The following is a 26201-nucleotide window of genomic DNA, read 5'->3' on the forward strand; positions in this document are numbered from 1 at the left end:
AACCAATATCAACAAAAAGAAAAATGCAGCCTAAACTGCAGCAGAACCAACCAAGGATGTGTGCCACCACAAATTGTTCTTCTGTGAACAAAACAGCAACTGGTGTAGTCACCTGGGTAACAAAGCCTGAGACCGAAAAGGCTAAATGGATCCTGCCTAAAATGTTTATAAAAACAACAAACAACAATCTTGCGGAGTTATCCAATAGAGAACAGGCTTCCATTGAACAAGTGTCATCATTCACACATAGTACAACGGACCACAGAGACGATACATGTGAACATACTAAGGAACTGGGAGCCACGCCAGCTGACTCTGGGAAAGGAGAGATGGGTCAATGGCACAACCAAGCAGGACAAGAAATAACACGTTATAAAAAACAGAGGAAGAAGACTTGTCTACAAATCAGGCCCCAATATTAGAAACAAAAGGCCAGGAATCCATCCAAATTAGTGGATCCGATGAAAACACCAGCGGACCGGAAAACGTAATAAACCTAACAAACATTATATTGTTGAGTCTAGAATATGCATCAAAAGGCAGGTATGACATACTGAATAGGGGTAACATCTTACGGCTGCTATCCCACATTCCCTCTCTAGAAGATGTGACAACCGCAGACCTGGTCTCGATTGAGTGTATAGCCGAGGATGGGTCAAGCAGACAAAAAAACAAAGCAACATGGTCGACATTGTCAGTTGCATACAAAATATTTGCAGAGGCTCAAACATTCACAAACTGGGGGATAACTATAACTCCGTACACAAAACCGAGCTATCCGGATATACTAATTCCTGTTGTTGCAGAGGGGGCACAAGATTCTGTAATTAGGCAAGGAATATCGGTACTTAGAGGTGCAGTGGGATCAAATGGTGCAAGGAACATGCAAAATGCCAGCACTGTAAATGAGGGGACATCACTTCCAACAGGACTATGTGATCTAAGATGGATCGCCAGAACAATAAACATCCATGCAACTTGACAAAAGACAAACTTAAGCTCAACTGAGGAAAACTACCTAAGAATATGTTCATGGAATGTTAACGGTCTGGCCTCAAAAATGATGGGCCCGGATTTTATCAGCTACATAAGGTCATTTGGCATTTTGGCACTGCAAGAAACATGGCAAGCAGACGCGCCGCAACTACAGGGTTTCTTGCGTTTCTTTACAGGTGCCACAAGGAGGGCGAAATACGGTCATCTTCAAGGTGGTTTAGTAACCTATGTCTCAGCCACTAGCGCCCATGTGGTTAAAGAAGTTGGCCCTTCTTCATTCGGCTCAATAGCAGTAAACCTTAACTACTCGCGACAAGTAACAGGCACGGAGGGAACCACCTTCACCTTGATTAATACCTATATCCACCCAAAAAGGAAATTAAAGGCAGCTAAAGAACTATGTAAATTCATGGAGGAGTGTATAAGGGAAACAGCATCAACAGATTTGATTATCATCGGGGACTTCAATCTCAACCTTTTGGGAAACTCAACAGAGGATGAGTACCTAATTCAAACCTCAGCCTGGGATATACCATTCCAAGGGATGTTGCAAACATCAAAACCGACTGAACTAGACAGGCAGTTATTATATGACCTTGAACTTTTTAATATTAGAGCATTAAACGGTAGATTCAAGGGAGACAATCCATCGGCCTCCACCTTTCACTCATCGAGAACTAACTCAACATTGGATTATACCTTCATTTCATTATCCTTGTTTCAAAGAATGAGCACATTTCATATAGGGGAAAAAGCTGACAGTGATCACTGTCTCCAAGAAATTGCTCTCAACATCAGGAAACCTAACTACGAATTGTCCGCGGTGCTTAAAGAGTCAATCCACACAATCAATTACAAAAGGATTAAATATTCGGTAGCAACGGATAAAAGCACATTAGAAAAGGCCTGACAGCTCTTCCTCACTAGAGTAGGTTCTAATGAAATTGAGAAATGGGAACATTTTACTGCGAGTATGGCAAACTACTCGACAAGATGCAAGCAACACAGCCAATCGAGCAGCAGGAGCATGAAAAACTACACAGTAGAATACAAAGAGAAGATTAAGTGGATAAAAAGATCAATCTATCAAACGATGAGACAACTACGGCATAGTCCTATGGACATTGTAAAACATACTTTCCTAAAGAAATCGAAAGTTTTGCTGAAAAAAAACAAAATGGGAAGCCACTAGACTTGTAGGGGAAAATATGTGGGCTAAATTACATGCCGACTGCAAAGGTTGCGATGGCGCAAGATTTTGGAAAACTATGAACCCTTTCTTAAGACCTACGCATGAAGGAATCTCTTCTAACATCACAGAAGAAAGCTGGGCAAGCTACCTCAGAAGTCACTTTAATCAAGAAAAAGACTCTTACTTGAAGACAAAAATTGTTAATGTGGAAAATTCTGTCGACAATAACCAACAGTTATTGCAAAGGAACACAGGTAATCAAGAAAACCATGTACTAGCGGCAAACGGAGGAGTATCAAGTCTACAAAAGAAAATAAGGCGCTAAATCAAAAAGGGAAGAAAAGAGGGGGCACCAGGCCCGAACGGAATACCGCCCATCGTCTACAAACAGGAGGAAAAAGAAGGGACTGCTGCGCTTGAGCCATTATTTCTGGAAATAAGGCAGTTTAATATATTGCCTAGCTCTTGGAAGGGCTCAATTATGTCCCCAATATTCAAATCTGGGGACAAGTCTCTCCCCCAAAATTACCGATTAATTGCCCTTATGGATAATGAGGCCAAATATTTCGCTGGAACACTCTTGGAAGATCTGCAGGATTGGGCCGCAGAGAAATCATTAATTCCGGTTATTCAGACCGGTTTTGCTAAATCGGTGGGAACAACTTCTAATATCCTAGGAATGGGTATGCTAATAGATAAGGCTAAAACAACCAAAATACCGATTCACTTTTGTTTTATTGATTACAAGGCCGCCTTTGACCATATAAACCGGAATATGTTATGGGCCAACCTAAAAAGATGGGGGCTACCAGGACCATTGTTAGACCTGATGATCAACCTACATATGGAGACGTGGATTCAGATAAAGTTGGGAGATGGCTCACTCCTGTCAAGACGCATAGAAACCAACAAGGGTCTCAAACAGGGCTGTGCTCTGGCTCCCACTCTTTTTAACTTGTTTTTAGGGGATTTAATCCCTATCTTAAATAGCTGTAACTCCCATGCACCTAAATTAGGAAGGTTACTATTACCGAGTCTCCTCTACGCGGATGATATCGTTAATCAGCCACGCAAAAGTTGGGCTTCAACAACTCGTAGATGCAACACAGGGATATTCAGATTTAAATGATCTGACAATAAATCTAGGAAAAACAAAGATGATGACAATTAGTAATAAACGTATCAAGTCACACAGCTGGTATTGGAAAAAATCTCGCACCGAGAACACGTCAGTATATAAGTATCTGGGTGTCAAAATTGATAACAGTGGCCTGTTTACTGCACAGAAAACTAGTATCAGGGGCAAAGGCGTCGCCTCAGCAATCGCTCTGAAAGCACTAAATAGCAAACTTACGGGCCCGTCTCTTTTGCCTCTGACACAAGTAATAAGAGCTAAACTGTTGCCGACAATAACATACGGGAGTGAAGTATTGAGAGGCAGAGATGCTAAGATTCTGGACAAAACTGTAATAGCTGTGTATAGGATTATATTTAGCCTGCCCAAACAAACTTCACCAGCCCAAATCAGGCTTGAGTTTGGCATCCAGAAAAGACCCTGGTAAGACAGAGCACGTATATAGTAGCCTGGGACAAAATGCGAAAAACCAAACAAGGAACCTTGAATAACCATCTATGGGAAGAGCTAGAACTACACCCAGCCTCACAAGCCGCAAAGTACCTCAAAAGGAGCCTGTCGAATCTTGGTTTACAACAGCTTTGGGATACCCCGACAAGCCATATTACGCTGAATAGATTGGTCAAGAAAACAATAAAGTATCTCTCATGGACTGAAGACAAGGCATCATTCACAAAGAGGTCACACTGCTGGATGATCGAGAACTCATATTCCACTCAGATGCTGCAGACCTATCTTGAACTAGGATATTCAAAAACAACAAAAATGAAGTTCTTAAAGTACAGGCTGGGTCTGTTACCTTGCATCCGCCACTTCCCACACTGGTTAAAAGAACAGGCGGGCCTCCTCTGTCGGTTATGTGGTTCGGCGCCTGAGGACATGCCGCACTTGCTGTACTCCTGTGACAAATTGCTGGAAGAACGAAAGCACCTGCTAAAATCCCATTTTAACGCACAAGGAATTCGCTCATGCAGACAGGCAGTTCTTGCCTGCCTTGAACCCCAGGATCCCCAGTTGAACTGTAGATTTGTGAGGTTTATGATGGCAGTTGAAAAGAAAATGACAAAAGCCGACTCTTAATCTCCTTTAAGACACTTTTTGCACTTGTGAAGCTCAGTAAGGCACTAGAAAAGAAAACATTACGACATGCTCTTAACTGTCTTTTAGAAAAAAATTGTATTTCCTGACTCTCAGCAGAACAGTAGTCTTGTAAAACTTTGAAGGTTGAGGGAAATAATTTGCCAACATCTGTTTTTAACTGTTTTTAGATAGTCTTTGAATGGATCTACATTATTTATTGTTAACTAAATCATGAGATTTCCTGTCTTTTCTTAGGAAGGAAGTTTTGTGAGTTGATATACTGTTTCCCCCTTTGTATAGAGAGGCAATTTAAATTTTTCTATTGACATATTTTTTATTTTAAACTTTGTATTGCAATGGTTTTAAGTAACTATGCAAATAATTAATACTTTCTGCATATCTTCTGCAGCTTGGGAAAATCAATTTTTATATTCTTTTCTATTTATTTTCTATTTTACCCAAATGAAAGATGCCCTTTTGTAAATCCCCCCTAGCAGTGTCTGTGAGATTTGTGGCCTTTTTAGTCAAGCCAGTGCATGTCAGAGATTTGTGACATGTTGTGACACGTGGAAGGGGGACCAGGTTTGCTATGAAAGAAATTCCTTAATTTGTGGAATGAGACTTTGGGAATGGTTGTGTAAGAAAACTAAATGCATGGGCCAAGTGCCAGAATGGGAGGAAGGAAGGGCTCTTTGTTTATAAATAACGAAAACCAAGTGTAGATTTGTGGCATGTAAGAAGAAAAACAGCATGGAAAGAGAAGAGAGACATCACCCTTTTTCTAAGACACAAAGGCTTTGGGCAGAGAAAATCTATGCAGGTCAGATGATACAGTGGTAGGAAACAGGGGCTATGAATGCTTTTTGACAAGGGTTCAAACCCCACCTGGGGAAATTCTTTTATTATATTGTTTTTCTTTAATTAAACAATTTATTTATTTTAGCAGAGTGAAAGATAGTCCTTTGGAAATCATCAACTGACAATGTAAAAAATCTGTGGCATGTCACATCAGCTGTGGCATATGAAACATGACAGAGTGAGACGTGTCATATGCCAGGAATGGGCTCCAACCCTTACTGCAGTGGTCAGGTTGCCGGATTCAATCTTTTCCTCATGCCTTTTTTCAGAATTATCCTCCACACCCATTAACCAGGCTGATTCTGGATTCTTTCCAAGGCTCCTCCCTGATCACTCTTACATTGCCACCGTGCTCTTTGACTTATAACCTGGGTAAATATCTACATTCTTATACACACCATCCCCTTCAGCACCTGATGCTTACCTAATACCCCTACAACTCCCTTACTCTGTCTATTCCCCAACAGACTTCACAAGCCTCCCTGAAGAATCGCAGATCTTAATTATTTTGTGATCCCCTACTCCCACTTTGTACTCTCTTTACTAGGTAATTTCTACTTTTCTCAATTTTCTCCTTACTTTCGCTCCCTTGCCCCCTCGGACCACTCACGTTTTGATCCATTCTCCCCTCCATTTTCCCATAGAGCACTACCCTCAAATTAATGACCATTGTCCTGATGATGACCTGCAATCTTTTAGGTTGAAACGCCATTGACTATCCAGCCTAGAACACAGGTGCTACTGTGGTCAAAAATAAATTATCGGACTATCTTGTATATAAAGACTGTATATAATCTGCATATTTTTTGACCATCTTAATTTAACCTATTCTTGCCGTTCACGCTGTTTTTCACACCCTTGTGTCACTGCGCCGTCCACCTTCACTAGCACGCCAAGTGCTCACCTTGTGTGTAATGGTCATTGTATAATTATGTACTGTAGTGCTTCTTAACTACTTACGGAATTATAGTTTAATTTACTTCCCCCTACCCTTACGTTGTGGTCTCCCTCCCTTTGTCCCCCTTCACAATTGTAATTTATTTCACTGTTTTGAATTGTTCTTTTTTAACATTCTCCAGTTGAGACACTGTTTTTTGTTGCAAACTGCGCCCGGTCTCACCTGGGTTAACCGGCCTTACTCCTGTTAATTGTTACTCTAGGTTGCAGTGTCAGGCAAAGTTATGGTCTCACTTGTCACTTTAGTGGTGGTGCACAAATTACTGCAGTCCACTAGCGACCTTTAACTTACAGACGCTGGCTACCCAAGATACCATATACCAGGGACTTAAGAAACCAGGGATTGGGCATTCATACACATTTTTTGCGGTCAGAGCAGATACACCAGGTGCGAGATGTCAGAGCACTGGAGTGTGTTGTCTGTACAGCAGCAATAAAATCCAGCAAAAAATTGGGGGTGAGGGCACAAAAAGGGCATTTTCTTACACAGTGTATGTTTTTATCTGATGTGGTAATCCTTGAATTTTTGATGGAGATCTAAACCTGCCATTTTGTCCACAAACTTTTCAGCAAACAGATTCACTGGGATTTCTGCTCATACATTAAAATCTCCTACTATATATAAAATATAAAATTAGCATGCGCCAAAGATAAAGGAAGTATAAGCTCTAAAAAAGGGTTGATAAAAGATTCGGCTGGACCCGGCGGTCAATAACAAATGACACCACTCTGAAGCTCTGAGGCCGGGGATGTAATTAAGAAACCTAGAACTCTGCTAGGGGGAAGTCCACTAATGTAAGTTTTCTAATGGTATACTGAACATCCACTATTACTGTCACTCCACCATCTCATCCGAGAGAGTGGTGGAGATGAAGAATACCAAATCCTATGCAGAGCTTTTCTGCTATATCTGGGGAGCACGCATCTCAGAACCATGTTTCAGTAACAAAAAGAACATCCAAACTACCTTGAGTCAATTGCTCATAGACCTCCATGGCATGTTTAACCATCGACTGAGAATTTATTAGTGCACATCTCAGATAGTCCTTAGCCCAGGATTTTATTTTCTGCGACATCACAATGTACCGGCTTAAAATCCTGCATATCCTTACCTTTTATCCACTCTTGTGCCTGTCCAGCTGTAATGGCAACTTAGGGCTGCCGTTCATGAGATCTTTCATCTTACCGACCTTCCCAAATCAAATATCTGTATATGAAAAGCAGGCATTAGAGTTAAGCCATAAAATCATACTACCTGACAATTTATCAGGGCCCAGCCATTCACTGCCAAGGTTGAGCAACTCCTCTCTCACCCAGGTTTGGGCATCCAAGTCTGGAGAAAGATGGACAACAGGACTGGTGCTGAGCCTGGATTGGACTGTGGATTGGTTGCAGACAGGCAATCCTTAGCACACCAGTGATGCGCCTTCTGCGCACGGCTGCTTAGCACTCCCATTTTAGTAGCCCCCTTCAAGCCAACACATTGTTAAAAACAAGTAGAACGCCCACCTTAAATACTGTTTAACTTGTTCATCCGACCTCAGGAAAAAACTGTGGAAAAGCGGGCTGGGGAGTACTTCACATCGGTCTGTGTCACTCAGGGAGTCACCTTCCAGGGATGTCAACTGATCTTTCACCAAACCAAACTACTCCTGCACAAAGAGCAAGCAGGTTTGGGCAAGGGCTATAGAGTAAAGGGCTGGTCCACTTAGCTACCAAATAGAAAAATAGTTGTTACTCACAATAATGTGTTCAGCAGCCACTAACATAACACCCATTTTTAGAATCTAGGGCCTGATTTACAAAAAGTTAATGCAATGCAGGAAGTAAAGTTGGTGCGCTGTGTTGCTTGAATAGTAGAGAGCGGAACTGCTTCATATCTTATAAAAAATTGTTCCGTTCTTCTCTCTCCTTGCCCCAGAACATGTTGTGCTGCCTAGGACTGATGCTGGCAACCTTGCACTGTAGTGCAAGTATGTCTACGTTGTGATCACGATAGTTTTTGTGCAGAATGCAGCACACATGCAAAGAGGAAATAATGAGGAGAAATAAATATATTCCCCTGTTACTCCATCCTCATGGAGGTGGAGGATTTTGGAGAAAATTGTTATTTATAAGTGATTGCAGATATTGGTTTGCATCACAATCGATGGGTGGATGCATGGACATGCCCATGCACCAGCCAGGGAATGCCTCCCTGATGGAAAGTAATGCAAGGCATGCCTGTGCACCAGCCAAGGAATGCCTCCCTGATGCAAAGTAATGCTAGGCATGCTCGTGCACCAGGCATGGAATGGCTCTCTGATGCAAAGTAATGCAAGGCATGCCCGTGCACCAGGCATGGAATGCCTCCCCGATGCAAAGTAATGCAAGGCATGCCCGTGCACCAGGCATGGAATGCCTCACTGATGCAAAGTAATGCAAGGCATGCCCGTGCCCCAGCCAGGCAATGCCTCCCTGATGCAAAGTAATGCAAGGCATGCCCGTGCTCCAGCCAGGCAATGCCTCCCTGATGCAAAGTAATGCAAGGCATGCTCATGCACCAGGCATGGAATGCCTCTTTGATGCAAAGTAAAGCAAGGCATGCCCGTGCACTAGCCCGGGAATGCCTCTCTGATGCAAAGTAATGCAAGGCATAGAATGCCTCCCTGATGCAAAGTAATGCAAGGCAGTGCAATGCACTGTGTTACTTGTTTTTAGGAAACAACATACATAACCATTTGCATTTCTTTCTAAACACCCAAAAGGATTTTTCATCAGGTCTGCTTTGAAAAAGTAAAAAAAAAATCTTTGTAACCTGTTCTTGAGTACCTATTCAGCTGTTTGTCATAGATGCAATGAAGGCAAACTGTTGTTAATTAATACCTCGTTCAAAGTTTGAATCATCATCAGCTACTATTTGGAGCCCAGTGAAACATTTTGTACATGTTAAGATGGAGCTGATATTCTAAACATTTTCAACAAATCCCTAGGTGGACCACATAAAAGTGACCTTCAGATACCATGTACTCTTGCTTATAAGGGATAAGATGGTAGCAAAAGTATAATAAAACACTTGGGGCACATTAGGATGGCGGGCAAACCTATCGGAAATCGGGACCGCCGGCCCTAAGGGCGGGGGCCCCGCACGCACCCTTAGGATGTGACCTACACAGTGGCGGGCACATCCTGTATTTATAGTATTGTGGCGGGCGGAGCTCTCTGCTTCGCCCGCCACATACCATAAATGCTTTGCATCATTTACATAATCAAAGCGGCAGGCACCGCGCGGTGCCTGCCGCTTTGATTATGCAAATGCAGGGGGGTACCACAGGTACCCCCTCCTGTGCCACCCCCCTTGGGCCTTCACTCTGGGGGCCCACAGGGGCCCCCCAGAGTGAACACCGCCTGCCTTTCCGTGGCGGCATTGCTGCCGCGGAAAGGCATTGCACACTTGCCATTGTAATATGGCTGGCGGTGTCTCATAGACACCGCCACCATATTAATCATTTTACGCCCCGGCCGCAATGCGACCAGGGCGGAAAAGTGGCGGGCGGTGTTTTGCTCCGCCGTGGTCCCCCCGCCATTCTAATATGGTGGGGGAATACAGGGAAGGATGGCGGGCGGATTGCCCCCGCCAGGCTGGCGGTGGCTACCGCCAGCCTGGCGGGGGCAATCCGCCCGCCATCCTAATGGACCCCTTAATGAGAATTTGTCCATCAAAGTTTAAACCAAGGTATTATCGCTTAGTTGTCTATATGGACTAAATTTTCTAAGAACGTACATGTAGCTGTTGCATCAGGATTGCACTGTGTAGGATGCATAATGAAAGTGGTGCAAGTACATACGTATCAGGGATGTATGTAAATGCATCAAATTGGTCCAGGATATAAATAGATGTTACTTAAATGTGACCTAGATTTTTCTGCCTGGGACCTGACTCACAAAGATTTTGTTCTCACCGTAGCTATGACTTACTCCTCAATTTCCAGGAGTAAGATACACCTATCCATAGAAGGATACTTTGTGGTACAGGTCCTTTCTAAGACTAATTAGGTTGCAAAGCACTGTAGCAATTAGAGTGTACATCTCAGAGTTTGCTATATGGGCCTCTAACATTAGGGCCACCGGTTTGCTCAACTTTGTCTTTCTTAGAGTCTTGCATGTTTGAGCATCGCTGATGTAAACATACTGTGTTGTCTTAGGATGATAAGCAACATATTTCCTTTTCTTTCCTTTCAGTCTCTTCGGTCCCCAAAGATCGGGAATGTTACTCCTGCATCAGTACCTCAAGGAACCAGTGCTCCACTCAGAACGCTGCTGTTGTGAGATGCCCGGATTATGCTCAAGTCTGCTATCAAGGGATTGGCACCATAGTTCTAGGTAAAGCCTCTTCGTTCATCTACAGGAACCTTACTGGGCACCACAGATAAGCAGGAACTAATGGAAAGGGTCAAAATGGAACAAACTGGTAAATAGAAGACAAGAAGGGGGGAAAAAACCAAAACGGAAGAATCGCAAATGTGTGAAAAACTGTCAAAAGCCATGTTTTCTCAGGCACCTACCCAGTGCCTACGCAGTCCTTTTATCCCTTATAAGGTCACTGAAATATCACTTCCCAGAAGTACCCCCCAAAACCCGGAAGTGAGTGCTAGGTTTACTTTCCTGTCGCCATTCTCCATATTTGCCAGGCCTGACCTCTTCTGTCCCTTACTTATAGGAAGGTTTGAAACCTGCATGCCTGGGTAGAGGCACTGTGCTTGCATGATATTTCCTGCAAATCCTGACTGCAGTCTACAGTTCTCTCCCCTCTCCCCAAGATGTTCCTCCATTGATCTTACACTGGGACCTGGTTTCTTTAGATTTAGTTAATGAAATTGAGAAACCAGTAAAGGACCTTGCACGAAAAAGACTGACTCTTTCTCTGAGTCATCACAGCCTTTCTAGGACCTAATGTTCCAGAGATGACCAAAATCGATACATGAATCAAGGATACATTTACATTTACTTTCAATACATTGGTGGCCTAACATGAGACATATCGAATACCGGATGTTTATACCAGATATATAGGTAAATTAAGATGTTTTGTTGATAGCCAACCGATCTCCCATCTTTTATGTTCTGGACTGGGTCTATGGTGTCTTATGTTCTGCCTTGACTTTAAGAACATGTTGATAAAAGCTTTTTCTAACTTCACCATTGTGCCAAAGGAAATGTGTAACCAAGGGGACTGTGGTAGAAAAAAGACAGGCAAGAAAGTTGCAAAGGCGGATAACAGAAGAGCAATAGAAAGGCGAGGTTCCCATGAAGGTGAGAAAAAGTTTGTTATAGGTAAACTCCCAAATGGAAATCCAGTTGATCCACTTATTCAGGTGCTCCAACAAAGACTACTCTATATATTGCCTAGTTCCACCTCTCTGTCCATCTGTGGATGATATCTGGTTGGTGGGAAATGTTTGACTCCCATGGTATTCATCAGTTCTTTAAAGAAATGAGCAATGAGTTGAGCTCCCGAGTCTGTAATGATGACAGCACCAAATACACAAAGCTTGAATACGTTTTTCAGAAACACTTGAGCAAATTCTACTGTTGCTGGACACCTTTTTGTCCAGACACACAGATGATCGATGGAATGCATAACTAATCAAACATTCACCCTCAGTCGGAAGATATGGGTTAAATCCATTGTTCTTTTGCTCACCATGCCACACCAGTTTAGACCCAGTCATATGCAAATCAGTCTTGACCCTGTTCCTCATGGGAACAGTCCAGCCCAAACTGTCAGGCCAGGTCCTCCCTGGACAGAAACAAGCATCCTGGGACCAGTTTTGGGGCACAAATCCTCATCAGCCAGGGTACCTTGAATCCTGTGGAACAGTGAGAACAGGACCCATGTACCCGGCGCACTTTGGGTGAAGAAAGCAAAAGACACAGGAATACCTGTCTTGGCAGTTCGGGCTGGACTGTTCCTATGAGGAATAGGGTCAAGACAGATTTGCAGATGGCTGGGTCTGAACTGGGGTGGCGAAGTGAGCTAAAGAACGATGATGGATTCAACTCAGATGAATCTCTCTCCTTCCATATCCGGTGAAGATTATTGAGCGACTGGTAAGCAAGGCGCTCTCCCAGTTTCTGGAGGCAAATAATATACTGAAGGACGTTCAATTCAGCTTTCGCCAAGCACACGGGACGGAGACCGCTCTACTGACTGTGTTGGACGATCTTCGCATGTGTGCAGACTGGGGTCACTCTGCCATACTGATCCTGTTAGACCTGTCTGCTGCATTCAACAAAGTCGATCATAAGGTCCTCCTGAAATGGCTGGAAGGAGTAGGGGTTGTGGGTCTGACACAGAAGTGGCTTCACTCTTATCTGTCTGACAGATGTCAGGCAGTGACCCTTCCCCCCCCTCCGCTCAAAGTTCACCAAGATACGCTATGGGGTTCCGCAGGGATCTGCAATTAGCCCTATATTATTTAATGCCTTTATGCCTCCCTTGGTGGACGTCAATAAATCTTATGATATAGGTTCGGTGAACTATGCTGATGACACCCAGCTCATCCTTTCCCTGGAGGGTAATAAGTCAACCACTCTACATAATTTCCATGCCTGTATGCTGGACGTGGTACACTGGCTGAGAAACAATTCTCTTCAATTTAGCGCAGATAAAACAGAGAGTTTATGAATTAGGGGTGGGAGTGTGCCATACTCTCTCCCAGCGGACTTCTGGCCCATTGCTGCTGATCCTCCTTTGACACCACCTAAGACGGTTCGCAATTTGGGAATCTGTTTTAACGAGAAGTTGACCTTCAAAACACAAGTCAACAAGGCCGTTGGGAGCTGTTTCTCCCTTATCAGAGCCCTTAGGAAAATTCCTTCCATGCTTCCTATTCAGAAACGGGATCTGGTAGAAAGGAGCGTTATTATGAGCAGACTGGATTACTGTATTGCTTTGCTGCTGGAGTCCCAAAAGTATTTAATTGGGAGACTACAGAGAATTCAGAATACGGTGGCAAAGCTGTCCTTGATGAGATCCCGCTAGTCCTCTGCTTCCCAGGCCCTTGCGGAGCTTCATTGGCTCCCAGTTTTGCAGAGGATCCATTTTAAATCCCTTTGTGTCGTGTTTAAGGTACTGCTTGGTTTGGGGCCCTTACCGCTGCAGAACAAATTCAGCTGGTATGCTCCTACTCGATGTCTTCGGTCATCCTCGGCTAACAGGGTGAAGGTACCCGTGGTCAGAAGAGTTAGGCTGGGGGGGCAAGCCTTCAGTGTCGCTGCAGCAAGGCTTTGGAACAGCATAACCACGGAGTTGCGACAGATGAACGATCTACTGCCGTTTAAAAGGAAAATTAAGACCTGGCTCTACCCTTGAGCGTAATGTCAATTTCTTCCTTGTCACAGGCCCCTCATCTCACAGTGCGAGGATACACGCTGGGTCACAGTACGCTATATAAGTATTGGTTACATTACATGTCTGACTGGGTGAAAATGTCTGAAAAGTTTCAGCGCTCCGTCCATCATCTACATGTGTTAGCTTTGTTTGCCATAAGTTGGCAGGGTACGCCCAGACATGGGTCCCTTACTCACTTTGCCACTGGATTCAAGCTACCCTGGCTGATGAGGGATGTTACCCAGAAACGGTCCCTGGATGCTTGTTACCGGTCCAGGGAAGACCTGGCTAGGCAGTTCGGGCTGGACTGATCTCATTAGGAACAGGTTCAAGACTGATTTGCATATGGCTGGGTCTTAACTGGGGTGACAAAGTGAGCTAAAGAACGATGATGGATTCAACCCAGATCTGTGACTGGGTGAAAGTGTCTCAAAAGTTTCAGCTCTTAGTCCGTCATCTCCTTCTGTTTGCTTTGTTTGTACTAAGTTGGCAGGGTATGCCCAGACGTGGGTCCATTGCTCACTTTGCCGATAGATTCAAGCTAGCCTGGCTGATGAGGGGTGTTACCCTGAAACCAGTCACAGGATGCTTGTTTCCGGTCCAGGGAAGACCTGTCTTGGCAGTTCGAGCTGGACTGTTCCCATGAGGACCCATATGGCTGGGTCTGAACTGGGGTGTCGATGTGAGCTAAAGAATGAGCGGGGCGGACCTCATGAGGTGTACGTCTGGGAGCGGACGAAACGTGAAATACCCATACGTCCGTCCTACCTCCCCGTGATTCCATGTCACAAGCCACTCGATTAACACAAGTTGCTATTATCTATAAGGTTTCTGAAACTACGCAAGACCACTGGGTATAACCGTGAGTTGTACCATTGTTGCAGGATTCCTTAGTGTGTGCATACCGCCGTGGGATTTTTCTGGGTCCTGACGAATGCTTTGCTAATAGCACATTTAAGCTGAAACATGTTGACCAACTTTTGATAACTTTTTCAATGCCATCTGCCACTTTATAGGACTGACTTACATCCATTTCACGTTTTTACCAGTATTTGGGCATCTTTGAATAAATTCTTGGATAGGCTATTCAGTTCAAATCTTTATTTCGGTTCAAACAAACCATAAAAGAGTCATACAATAATACAAGAGAATCTCTTAAAACATCCATCAAGTTCAAGCAATATCAATAGCTGGATAAGAAAAACAACACATGAACGAACTATGGCCTCAATACAAATTCATTTCTAAAGGGACACACAGTTTTATCAGACATTAATAATTACAAGCGCACTATTAGAGTCAATCCATCAGGTTTGTGCAATGCGAGCATAAATGGGGGGAGGGAATACAATATTAAGAATTTAAGACAATAAATATAATAAATAGTGTTAAAAGATACCAGGTGCTATTATTAATTAATGCTGCTAGCATAATAAAAACAATACAGTATTAAAATCATTATACAGTTTAAAGGGTGTTATATCCATTACATATTGCAAGCTGAAATGTATAGTGCTTCAATAACAGACCCGCCGCTCTACACTTGGTCTCGTTCGGTCAGTTTAGTTTAAATAATTAATGACTTATCCTTACTAGACCAGCTATTACAACTACAATTTTAAGCCTCGTCTTTTTCGGACTATTGCCACCGCAAGCAAAAAGCGGCTTAAGCTGAAGACGATGGTCTGTGATGTGTCACCTTTGAACACTCTTTCCGCTTCCTTAATATGTCTGAAGCCTAAAAGGCGACAGATAGGCTTTATCCACTTTTTCCTAATATGTAGGTATGCCGGGCATAAGAATAAAACATGAGCCTCATCCTCCCTTGTGCCAGTATCACACAGTTCACAAGTTTCTAGCAAAACATTCCCTGTAGAACCCTTATTACAAGCCCATTTTGATGTGTTAGATTTGATTTGTAGAATGCCATAACGAAATTTTAAGTACAATGATTTTGCCATAGTAGGCAAAATTTCATCCATGAAACATTCAAATTTGCTTTCAACTTTCACATCAACGAACTTGAGGGTAAGTGCTCCAATTTTTGAGTTTTGTAGTGAAAAGTTTAGGACATGTTCCCAGTACCTTATCCGCAACAATTCTTTTACAAGATAGAGTCAGGGAATCAGTGTCTGTCCAATAATGGTATAGTCCCAACTTTAGGAACCAATTTTCAAAGTGGATCAACCATGCCAACCGAGTCGTATTCTTTATTTCCATTAGTTCTTTTAGTGCTTCTCTATAGTCCACTAATTCGTCCATTGACCACAGACGAATCCAGTATAACAATGGACGTAGAGTAGCATGGTCATCGGAGCGGTGTACATTCACGTCCCGAAAAATGGGATTAAAGCGGTGCAGCGTGGTACTGCTAGTAATTGTCTAAAGAAACTATTTTCGTGTACTGAAAAAGCATCTTTAGCTGCATAGCCCCACAATTCCGCCCCATATATTGTGGCTGATTGGGCTTTATATTTAAACAGCTCGATTGCAGGCGATACGGCTCTAGTATAACTATTCCTATGCCTTCTGGCTATAGGTGCCAGGTTTTGTGTTAAAATTAATTTAGATTTTTCAATTTGCGGCTTCCAGTTCATTTTTGTATCAAGTGTAATACCCAAGTATTTAAAACTGTGCACATGCTCGATTTTTTCATTATTACCAGTAAATACTTTCACATTCACATTCCACTATCTTTGCACAACTCGCATTTAACATCCTGCTCCGCTGTAAATCAGGCGTGAAAGCATACCAGGGAAGTATTCGGCTTCCTTGGTAGAAACCTATGATGACGCATGTCACCGACCAGGTCGGTGAGTGAGGGTTCGTTTAAAACACTTGTTGTGCTTTTCTCTTCAACTGTTTAGAGCAACACCCTTTTTGTTGTCTCCTAGTCACTCTTTTGTTAAATAATGCATTAGCCTTTGATTGTATCGATTGTATTGTATTTCAACTTTTATATTGCTCTTACTACCTCTACATGGGGTGTTGAAGCGCTTGACTATCTGTCTGTCTATAGATGGTTTTGTATTGAAATCAGTAGAAGAACAAGGCACACCCTGCATGCCTAGCATTCAAACACTTCAAAGAGTGTAAATACAAAAGTATTTTAGGATCAGTTCATATTGTGATCTCAGGCAGTGCTTCTTCCAGTTTATCACTCCACTGTGAAAGCCCTCTTTTATTGCTAAAAGCTCCATATCATAATGGCATAGCATTCAGAAGTGGAAAGTGATCTGGAATAATATGCCACTGGATGCACATCTCCAGTCTATGGATGTCTATGTGACACAACATCACAGATGGCCAATTCGCATGCATCAGTTTCCATAATGAACTGCATGTCTCTGTAGAAGAGTGTTTGTGAATGCTGTGTTAAACTCTTCTTTAAGAAGGTTCCCCTATCTTGGACCCAGAGAAGAGGTTGTCCTTTTTGAGTAAATCAAGAAATCATTTGACAGTGATCATAGTCTTTAATAAAACTTGCATACAAAAATTTAGGAAACTTTGTATTTCTTTGACATAGGTGGGAACTGCTAGTTTTTTGAAGGCCCTGACCTTTTCCTTATCCATACTTATTTCTTTTAATATTTTAAATGCCAACAAGGTAACATGATAATTTTTTTTGCTTGAGCCTATTCATAACTTTTTGTTTGTAGATGCATGCTGTCGAACAAATATATATTGTTCAACAAATGTTGAAACACTTCAGGGGTGTTAAAACCAAACAGCATGACCAATACTCATAATGTCAATAATGCGCACTGAATGCTGACTTCCATTCAGCCTTCCGACAAATTCTGATCAACATGTAGTCCTGTCAAAGTTCCAGCTTTGAAAATATTTTGGCCTCCTTTTTCTAATCCAAGAGTAGTGATATGAGAGGAGATGATATGATTTCTGTTGGTAATAGCATCCAACTTGCGATAGACTGTGCATCGTCTATAGTCCCCATTTGCTTTAGTCCTTTCATGTGCTTTAAGTCAGATAAACCCTTTATCTACATTTTTGGGTAAATATTGCTTAAAGACTTCCTCTTCTTTTATTTTGAGAAGATAGATTTTCCTGTGAGAAATAGGGGTGTCTGATGAAGTCATAGGAAATATGAGGAGGTAATAAGTCCTCTCATTTACGACTGAAGATATCTCTGATTTCTTTATAGGCCTCCTGAATGGCACCTTTTTGTGAACTCTAGCAGACAGATTCTAGATTCTTAGATCACTTTTTGTACTGTTATGAAATAGAGGTTTTGCATCATGTTGACTTCTTTCTGAAGGATGCTATTGTTCAGGCAATACTCTGACTCACTAATTACTGGAAGTTCCCAGTCAATTTTGGGCTCATGAACTCTAAGTCAGGAAGTTCCCAAAATAATTGAAAATGTTGCAGAACCGGGGCGTGGCCAACTGAGATGACCTGCTAGACGCTTCTGCCTGCACTCCCGTTGACATTGCAGTAATCCTGTCCTGTGCTTTCAGTAACTGTGGCCATCCTCCCCCTCTACACTCCCTTGCCTGGTTATAGTGCTGGGGGTCTGTGGGGAGACCCACTTGGCATCGAGTCGTGCTGGGGAGGGGGAATGTGATTAATTTTGATACCAGATCTGGTGGCTGCCCAGTGATCAGCGGGTGGTGCGGTGCATGCTGACTCTGGTAAGAGTGCCTACAAAACAACATCTGTGACCCTGGGAGACTGCTCTGCATGCGAGGCTGGCAGAGAAGGCGAGATGCTGTGGTGCAACGTCGCTTTACCCTGGGTTACTCATGAGGCCCCGACCCTCATAATATAAGACTGATCTGTGGCTCTGATCTCAGGACTTTGAGAAGTATCTGCATTGCATTTAGGGTTTTGCAAGTACTTCTTGGAATAGCCCTGTTGGTGGAAGACTGGGTGGTGTGAGGGCCCCGATCCCCAAGCATGGACTCTGAATGACAATGCCAAGGCCTACTAGGGGAGCAAAATGCAGTAAGGATGGTGGGGGTGTCGCTTTCTATTGGGATAAGGCTGAACCGCGGGTGCCTACCACCAAAGGACCTGGAAAAGGTTTAGCAAGATCTTACCCAGGCCGAAGCACTCCGAACTAGGAGCTTGTTTGCGCTGCCCTTTGTTTAATGACTCTCTTGACAGGTATAGCACTCTTGGTCGTGAAGCTTCTGATTAAGGGGCTGTGGTGCCCTCCGAGCTCTGTACCTGCTCTTGGGTAGGGACCAGACAGGGCATGTGGACGCCCCAAGGAGAACCCTGTGGGAAGAACTTGGCAGTGCATTCTTCATGAGGGACAAGATTTTGTCTGCGGGACAGTGTTTCTAGCTACAAAAGAGTTAGGCAGGATTTGTCCAGCTAATGGGCGGGTTCTGGCCCCCATTGTGACCACTGATCCACGGACCCTACTGTCTTTAGCTGACTCATAGCCCCATATCGGAAGATCAGACACCCTTGGAGTGGCATTGAAAAGAGTGGAGTCCGATGGCTTCCCACGTACTTGCTGTGATTTATATTGGCTCTCACCTGGGCTCTTGTGAGACTGTGCCGGCTCCTTGCGGGGAGCCCCCTCCATAGGAGTCCCGGTCCTATAGGAGACTCCCAGTCTACCTACCTGGTTGCCACCTGAAGGTGAACACAGTGGTCCCAGTGAGTGAAGTGGGGCCTCGACCTGCTAATAAATTGTTGGATTGACATTGAGGACCCCGGCTTTCATGGTTAAGGACAAGTGAACAAAACCTGCACAGGCCAATAAAATTGCTAACTACACTCACACCGTAAAACCTGCCGAACCAGATGAGGAGAGTGGAGGACCGGGCCCGATGGAGACTGCTGGAAGAATGACAGACTCAGCCCCATCTTTAATGGACTTGCTGGTGGTAATCCAGGGCTTAAGAGCTGAGATGGTGAATAAAATCGACGCAGTTGCCATTGATGTAAACTTGCTTCGGATTGATTTGTCACTTTTTTCTGCAGAGCATTGAATGGTTGGGTGAAGGGTAACAAAGTTGATGATTTTCAGGGCCTCTTTGATTTAATTGCATGGGAGCACTTGTCAAGTAATTGTTTTCCAGAGCTACTCCAGCACCTGATTGATAGTAGGCTGACTAACCCTAGGAAGCTTGCTGAGGAGGCGGACTGCTGGGTGAGCACCCGGGTCCACAAGGGTCACGTGGGAGATTCAGCCAAGAGTGGGCAGGATCTCCAGCAGAAGAGTGGGGGGGACAAGGGTAAACAGAGAGAGTTCCAAAGAAGGCCCCAAAGTAGTCCCCAAGGAAAGCAAGGGAAAGGTTCCCAGCATCCCCTCAAGAAACAGTCAGGGGCCCGACAGGTCCACCTGTTCAAGGAGGACCCCTGAAGTGCTACATGTGTGGGGACCTGGGTCATAGGGTGAATGATCCCCGGTGCCGCCAGTTTTGAAAGACAGCACCCCCTGGTGCAGCCCCTGGCAGATGGCTAGTGTAGCCCTGGGTGAGAAGATGGGTGCCCAAGGTGGGTGGGGTCCCACAGAGATGTCTCTTGTCTCTTTAGGGGACTGTGAGGTGGTCTCCAGGACCCAACTGCCTGGAAACACTAAGAAAAACAGGCAGGGCGTGACCATCAATGGCCATAGAGTGGAGGCTCTTAGAGATACAGGAGCCAGTATGACAGCTGTCAGGTGTCACCTGGTGTCTCGAGAGCAGGTTGTCCCCAATGCATTTTACCCAGTTGTTGCAGCAGACAACACAGAGCCACTGTAAGGTGGCTCAGGTTCCCTTTGAGTGGGGGGTGTCTCTGGTACTCTTCAGGTAGCTGTGAGGTCTGCCATGCCTGTTGACTGTTTGTCAGGGAACAATTTGGAGAGCTCACCTTGGGCAAAGGTGGAACGAAGTGCTCATTTGGAGATTTTGGGTCTGCCTGACTGGGCGTGTGTAACCACACGGTCCATGGCAGCCAGTAAGGGTGCTCGAGAGGGCCTGGAGCCTGAGGGGGGCCCAGGGGCCTGCCTTAGAGAGAAGAGGGGAGACACGGCAAACTAGCCCCCGAAGTTCCCACGGTCCAGGAGGAGGCAGACCTTGAGCGGGATGCAACGGAGCCTACAGGGGAACAGGTACCTGAACTGGGGGACCTGCCTGAACTAACCAATTGGCAGCAAGAAGGAGGACTCTCCAGAGAAGAGTTCTGCAAGGAGCAGAAAGAATGCCCTTCTCTCATGGCTCTGTGGCAGCAGGCTGCAGACCAGGCAGCAGGTGATCAGTCTGGGTCACATTGGATCTACAGGGAGAATGGTCTCCTGTATAGTAAGCCTAAGGCTGCTGAGCCTGGGTCAGGCTGTGTGCTGGTGGTACCCCAGCGCTTCACAGCCTTCCTACTGGGGCTGGCTCATGATGTGCCGTTGACAGGACATTTGGGGCAGGACAAGACCTTTGAGAGGCTTGTCACCCACTTTTATTGGACCCAAATGCGAAGGAGTTCAGACATTCACTGCAGGACATGTCAGACTTGCAAGGCAAGTGGAAAGAGTGGGAGGAAGTAAAAGGCTCCTCTCCAGCCATTCCCTGTGGTCAGCACCCCCTTTGAACAGGTGGGTATTGACATTGTGGGGCCACCGGACCCCAAGACAGCCATGGGCAACAGGTTCATCCTGGTCTTGGTGGACCATGCCACCCGGTACCTGGAAGCCATACCTCTGAGAACAGTGACGGCCCCGTGGTGGGATGAGCACTGATGGGAATTTTCTCCCGCGTGGGATTCTCTAGAGAAGTAGTGTCTGACCGGTGGACCAACTTCATTTCCTAGTATATGAAGTCCCTGTGGCAGGAGTGTGGGGTAATCTACAAGTTTACCACTCCTTACCACCCCCAAGGAAATGAGTTGGTTGAACGATTCAACTAAACCCTAAAAGGCATGATTGTGAGTGTTGAAGAACCTCTGAGGCCTAAGTGGGACGTCCTCTTACCATGCCTGCTCTTTGCTTACCGTGAGGTGCCACAGAAATCTCCAGGGTTTAGTCCCTTTGAGCTTCTCCATGGTCACCCAGTGAGAGGACCTCTGAGTCTGGTCAAGGAAGGCTGTAAGCAATATCCCAGGAAACCTCCTCAGGATGAATATAGCTACATGCTGGCCTTCAGAAACCAGACTAGGCATTTCAGTCAACTCGCTAATGCGAATCTGGAAGCCAGCCAGGAGGAGATGAACCGGTGGTACTACCAGAATGCCACTCTGGTAGAGCTTCAGCCTGGTCAGAAAGTGTGGGTCATGGCCCCAGTGGAGCCCTGCACGCTCCAGGATAAGTGGACCGGACCATTTGAGGTGGTGGAGCACAAAAGTCCTGTTACCTACTTGGTGGACTTGCGGTCTCCCAGGAACCCCTTGAGGGTCCTGCAAGTCAACTGCCTGAAGCCCCACTTGGACAGGTCCGAAGGGGGCATGTTCCTAGCAACAGATGCTGGAATGGAGGAGCCTCTTCCTGACCTCCTGTTGGCAACAGAGCAAGATGGGTCAGTGGTTGGTGTCAACCTCTCTTCCACCCTGACCACTGAGCAACAGAATGACTGCCACCAGTTGCTGGATCAGTTTTATGATCTGTTCTCCCTGATTCCCATTATCACTGATTGGTGCATCCATGATGTGGACACTGGAGATAGTCCTCCTGTGAAGCACAAAACGTACAGGGTGACTGACAGGGTGAGAGCTTGCATCAAGGAGGAGGTCTCCAAGATGCTTGCGTTAGGGGTGATTGAGTCCTCTAACAGTCCTTGGGCCAGCCCAGTGGTCTTGGTCCCAAAGGCTGCCACACCGGGTGCCACACCAGAACTCCGGTTCTGTGTGGACTACCGAGGGCTCAATTCAGTCACAAGGACTGACGCTCGCCCCATCCCCAGAGCTGATGAGCTCATTTATTGGTTAGGGGCTGCCCGGTACCTCAGCACGTTTGATCTAACGTCTGGGTACTGGCAGATCGCCTTGACTGATGGGGCAAGAGAGAGGTCAGCATTCTCCACACCAGATGGGCACTACCAGTCCTGGGTTATGCACTTTGGGATGAAGAATGCCCCTGCCACCCTTTCAGTGGTTGGTCAACCAGGTGTTGGCTGGACTGGAAGAGTTCAGTGCTGCTTACCTGGATGACATTGCAGTGTTCAGCGCCAGTTGGGAAGAGCATCTGTACCACCTCTGAGAAGTGTTGATGGCACTGCGGAAGGCAGGCCTCATGATCAAGGCGAGTAAGTTAATTACAATGCAATTAGGGGTGAAGTTACACTCCTTCTTCCGGACGCACAGCGTTAGATCAATATAAAGTGATTCCACTAAGTCATCCACGTTTTATGAAGTTTTATTTCATGTCTTTTACAATTTCCTTTGTACTCATTTCATCAGGTCACATGAGAGACACAATATATTCTTTCAATTCTAATGCAGCAGATATGCCTATCCAGGCCTTTTTCTGAAGCAAGAACAATACATTTATCATCCTCTGTAGAAATTGTCATTCCCAATGCATTTCGGACTTATCGTAGTCCTTCGTCAGGGGTTCTCTACAAATTAAACAACACCAACATTAAGGCGAGTAAGTGCCAGATTGGGCAGGGTTCCGTGATGTACTTGGGACACCAGGTGGAGAGCGGCCAGGTGGCGCCCCTACTGCCCAATATTGAAACCATCCTGGATTGGGAGCCCCTCTAAACCCAGACAGAGGTGAGAGCCTTTTTAGGACTCACAGGTTATTACAGGAGGTTTGACAAGGGGTATGACAGCATTGTTGCACCCTTGACAGAGCTGACTTCCAGGAAGCAGCCCAAGAAAGTGATTTGGACTGACACCTGTCAAGGCTTTTGAGGCCCTGGAAATTGCTCCTGGCACCCAACTTCTCCAGAGAGTTCATAGTACAAACAGACGCTTCAGAGCATGGTGTGGGGGCTGTTTTGTCACAGATGAATGAGGAGGGCCTAGATCAACCCGTAGCCTTCATCAGTAGGAGGTCACTTCCACGGGAACAGAGGTGGAGTGTGATTGAGCTTGAGGCATTTGCTGTAGTCTTGGTACTGAAGAATCTGAGACCATACATGTTTGGGACTCACTTCCGGGTTCAGACAGACCACAGGCCCCTCAGATGGTTGATTCAGATGAGGGGTAAGAATCCACAGCTGTTGAGGTGGTCCATTTCCCTACAGGGGATGAATTTCACGGTGGAACACCGCCCTGGTACAGAACACGCCAATACTGATGGTCTGTCCAGATTTTTCCGCCTTAGTGATGAGAACGCCCAGGAGATAGGATATTTCTCCCCACATTTCAGCTGGACGGGACACGTGTTTGACCTGGCACCTTGGCGTGGGTCTCCCTTCTACTTTTTTGCTGTTGCCTCATGTGCTTTTGCTGGTGTTGCATGCTTTGGGCACTGTGCCACTGCTTTCCAGTGCTCCCTATTGTAAATTGATGTATGGATTAGTGATTCCATGATTGGCTGGTTTGGTTTACCTCTCAGACCCTAGTAAGGTGCACCAGGAGTGCCCAGGGCTGGTAATCCAAATGCTGCTGGTGGGCTTGCAGCACTGGTTGTGCCACCCACAGAAGCAGCCTGTAAAAGTGTGTCTAAGGCTTGCCATTGCAGAGCCTGTGTGCAGTCTGGTACTGCCATGCTGACTGGACAAGTGAACCCACTTGCCAGTCCCTAAACCTTCTCTTTTCTTCAGATCAGACACCCCTATGGAAGGACAACAGGGCAGGGTGCATTGTAAGAATGAAGTAGGACATGCCATGATGTGTGTGGCATGTCCTAATAGTGAATTACAGCCCTTTTCGTTTTTCACTATTGCAACGCTTCCTGTTCCCCATAGGCCAGAATGTGCAGTTTGATTATTACACCTTATAATCCTAACTGAGTCAGGGAATATGGTAGTAATTCGAGTTTAGTATGCCTGAACTCAGAATGATAAAATACATCTTTTAGTGAAGTTGGTTTTAACATTCTGTGTTTGAAAATACCACTTTTAGAAAGTAGGTATTTTCTTGTCTAACCATCTAAGCCTGCCTCTGCTAGGTTGTGTATTCCTTGTCTGGAGTTCGAGTGACAGGGGCTGGGGGATTCCAGGAGACAGGGCTGAATAGGAAGATCTACATGCATATGGGTGGGAAGAGTTGCAGCTGGGACCTGAATAGGGTTATGCCTTCCCTCCACAATGCTGGCCCCCCTCCTGTGGTGCATCTGATGTCTCTGCCCCGCACTGTGAAAGGAAAGAAGGAAGCAACAGAGTGCTCCAGGACTGACACAAACTGGTTTGGACTAGGCAAAGGCCTCTCTGCCTTCGGAGAACAAATAGAAACTGTGTATAAAAAGGGGACCCAGACCCCACGACTTTAGATCACTTTGGGAAACAAGATGAAACCTTTGCTGAGGAGAGGAACCAGAGAGACTGAGGAGAGACTATCCCTAAGCTGAAGTGCTGCTTGGGGGATTGGCCTGCACTGGTTGCCTGACTGCCAAAGAAAGGAGAAAGGAACTTTGTGTTTACTTTTATCAATTTGTGAAGGATCTCCAAGGGCTTGTGAAAGAGCTTGCCTCCTGCTGAAGTCTCAGGGACAACAGACTTCAACCACCAGCTCCCCAAGAGTTCTTTGGAAGTGCCTGCAGTTGTGTTGGGCCTTTTGAGGGACTACGTGTTGCAAGAAGGTGGAAGCGCGACTCCCGAAGAAGAAGCGTATCGCAACCGCTGCCGTCGCATCTCTGAACAAGGGTGGCGCCGCTGTAGCTGTCGCATCGCAGAAACATCGCGCAACATCGAAGAAGCGTGTTGCCGCCACAGCTGCTGCCGTCGCATCACTGAAGAAGGCTGTCGCTGCTGTAGCTGTCGCATTGCATTGCAGAAGCGTCTTGCATCATCGTTGAAGAGTGTCGCCGCCACAGCCGCTGTCGTCGCTTCACTGAACAAGGGTGTCGCCACTGCAGCTGTCGCATCGAGTCGAGACGTCTCGCATCATCGGAGAAGCGTGTCGCAGGGTCTGTCGCAGCTCAGAAGAATCATTGAGTCGCCGCACAGCCAGCGGGCGTGCACACATCGTGTCACATCAAGAAGAAGACGCCATCTTTGTTTCATCGCACCGGATCTTCATCGCATCTCAGCGTTGCTAGCTGCACAGCCACGGAAGCGCAGTAAGAAACTGACGCATCATCGTTCCTGCTAGTCAGGAACCGACACATCACCTTCCCTGAAACACTTTTGTTGTATAGCGTTACGCATCCAAAGGTACATAGAACTCAAAGTGTCGCATTTTAACATCTAAAGAAAACTAAGCTAATTCTACCATTTTAAGTACAGTATTGTGGATTTTTGTCGTTCATGGTCTTGTGTGAAATCTATATAAAAGGGTATACAGCACTTACAACGCAACTTTTACGAAGCAGTGCCATTACAGCGCAACTATTACAATGCATGCCATTACAACGCATAGCGCTTTGGGGCGATCTGACATAGGGAATGGGTAGTGAATAGGTTAATTTACTATCCAATAACCTTCCCTAGTGTCCACGGGGACTGGAGTTGGAATAGTAAATTAAACTATTCACTATCCAGCACCCAAAGCACTATGCGTTGTAAAGGCATTGTGTTGTAAAAATTGCGTGGTAACAGCATGCGTTGTAAAGCATG

The 26201-nt window shown here is 45.4% G+C and overlaps 1 protein-coding gene across 1 annotated transcript in view; it reads left to right on the forward strand.

Moving 5' to 3' along the window:
- LOC144770765 (ly6/PLAUR domain-containing protein 3-like) overlaps positions 1–26201 on the forward strand; it is a 345345-nt gene that overhangs the window by 258716 nt on the left and 60428 nt on the right. Inside the window, exon 5 of the mRNA XM_078655514.1 lies at positions 10440–10580. Within this exon, the coding sequence (XP_078511640.1) occupies positions 10440–10580 (141 nt within the window). The remainder of the gene's footprint in view (positions 1–10439; positions 10581–26201) is intronic.

Source organism: Lissotriton helveticus, chromosome 7 (genome assembly GCF_964261635.1).
Source record: "Lissotriton helveticus chromosome 7, aLisHel1.1, whole genome shotgun sequence".
Taxonomy (NCBI): domain Eukaryota; kingdom Metazoa; phylum Chordata; class Amphibia; order Caudata; family Salamandridae; genus Lissotriton; species Lissotriton helveticus.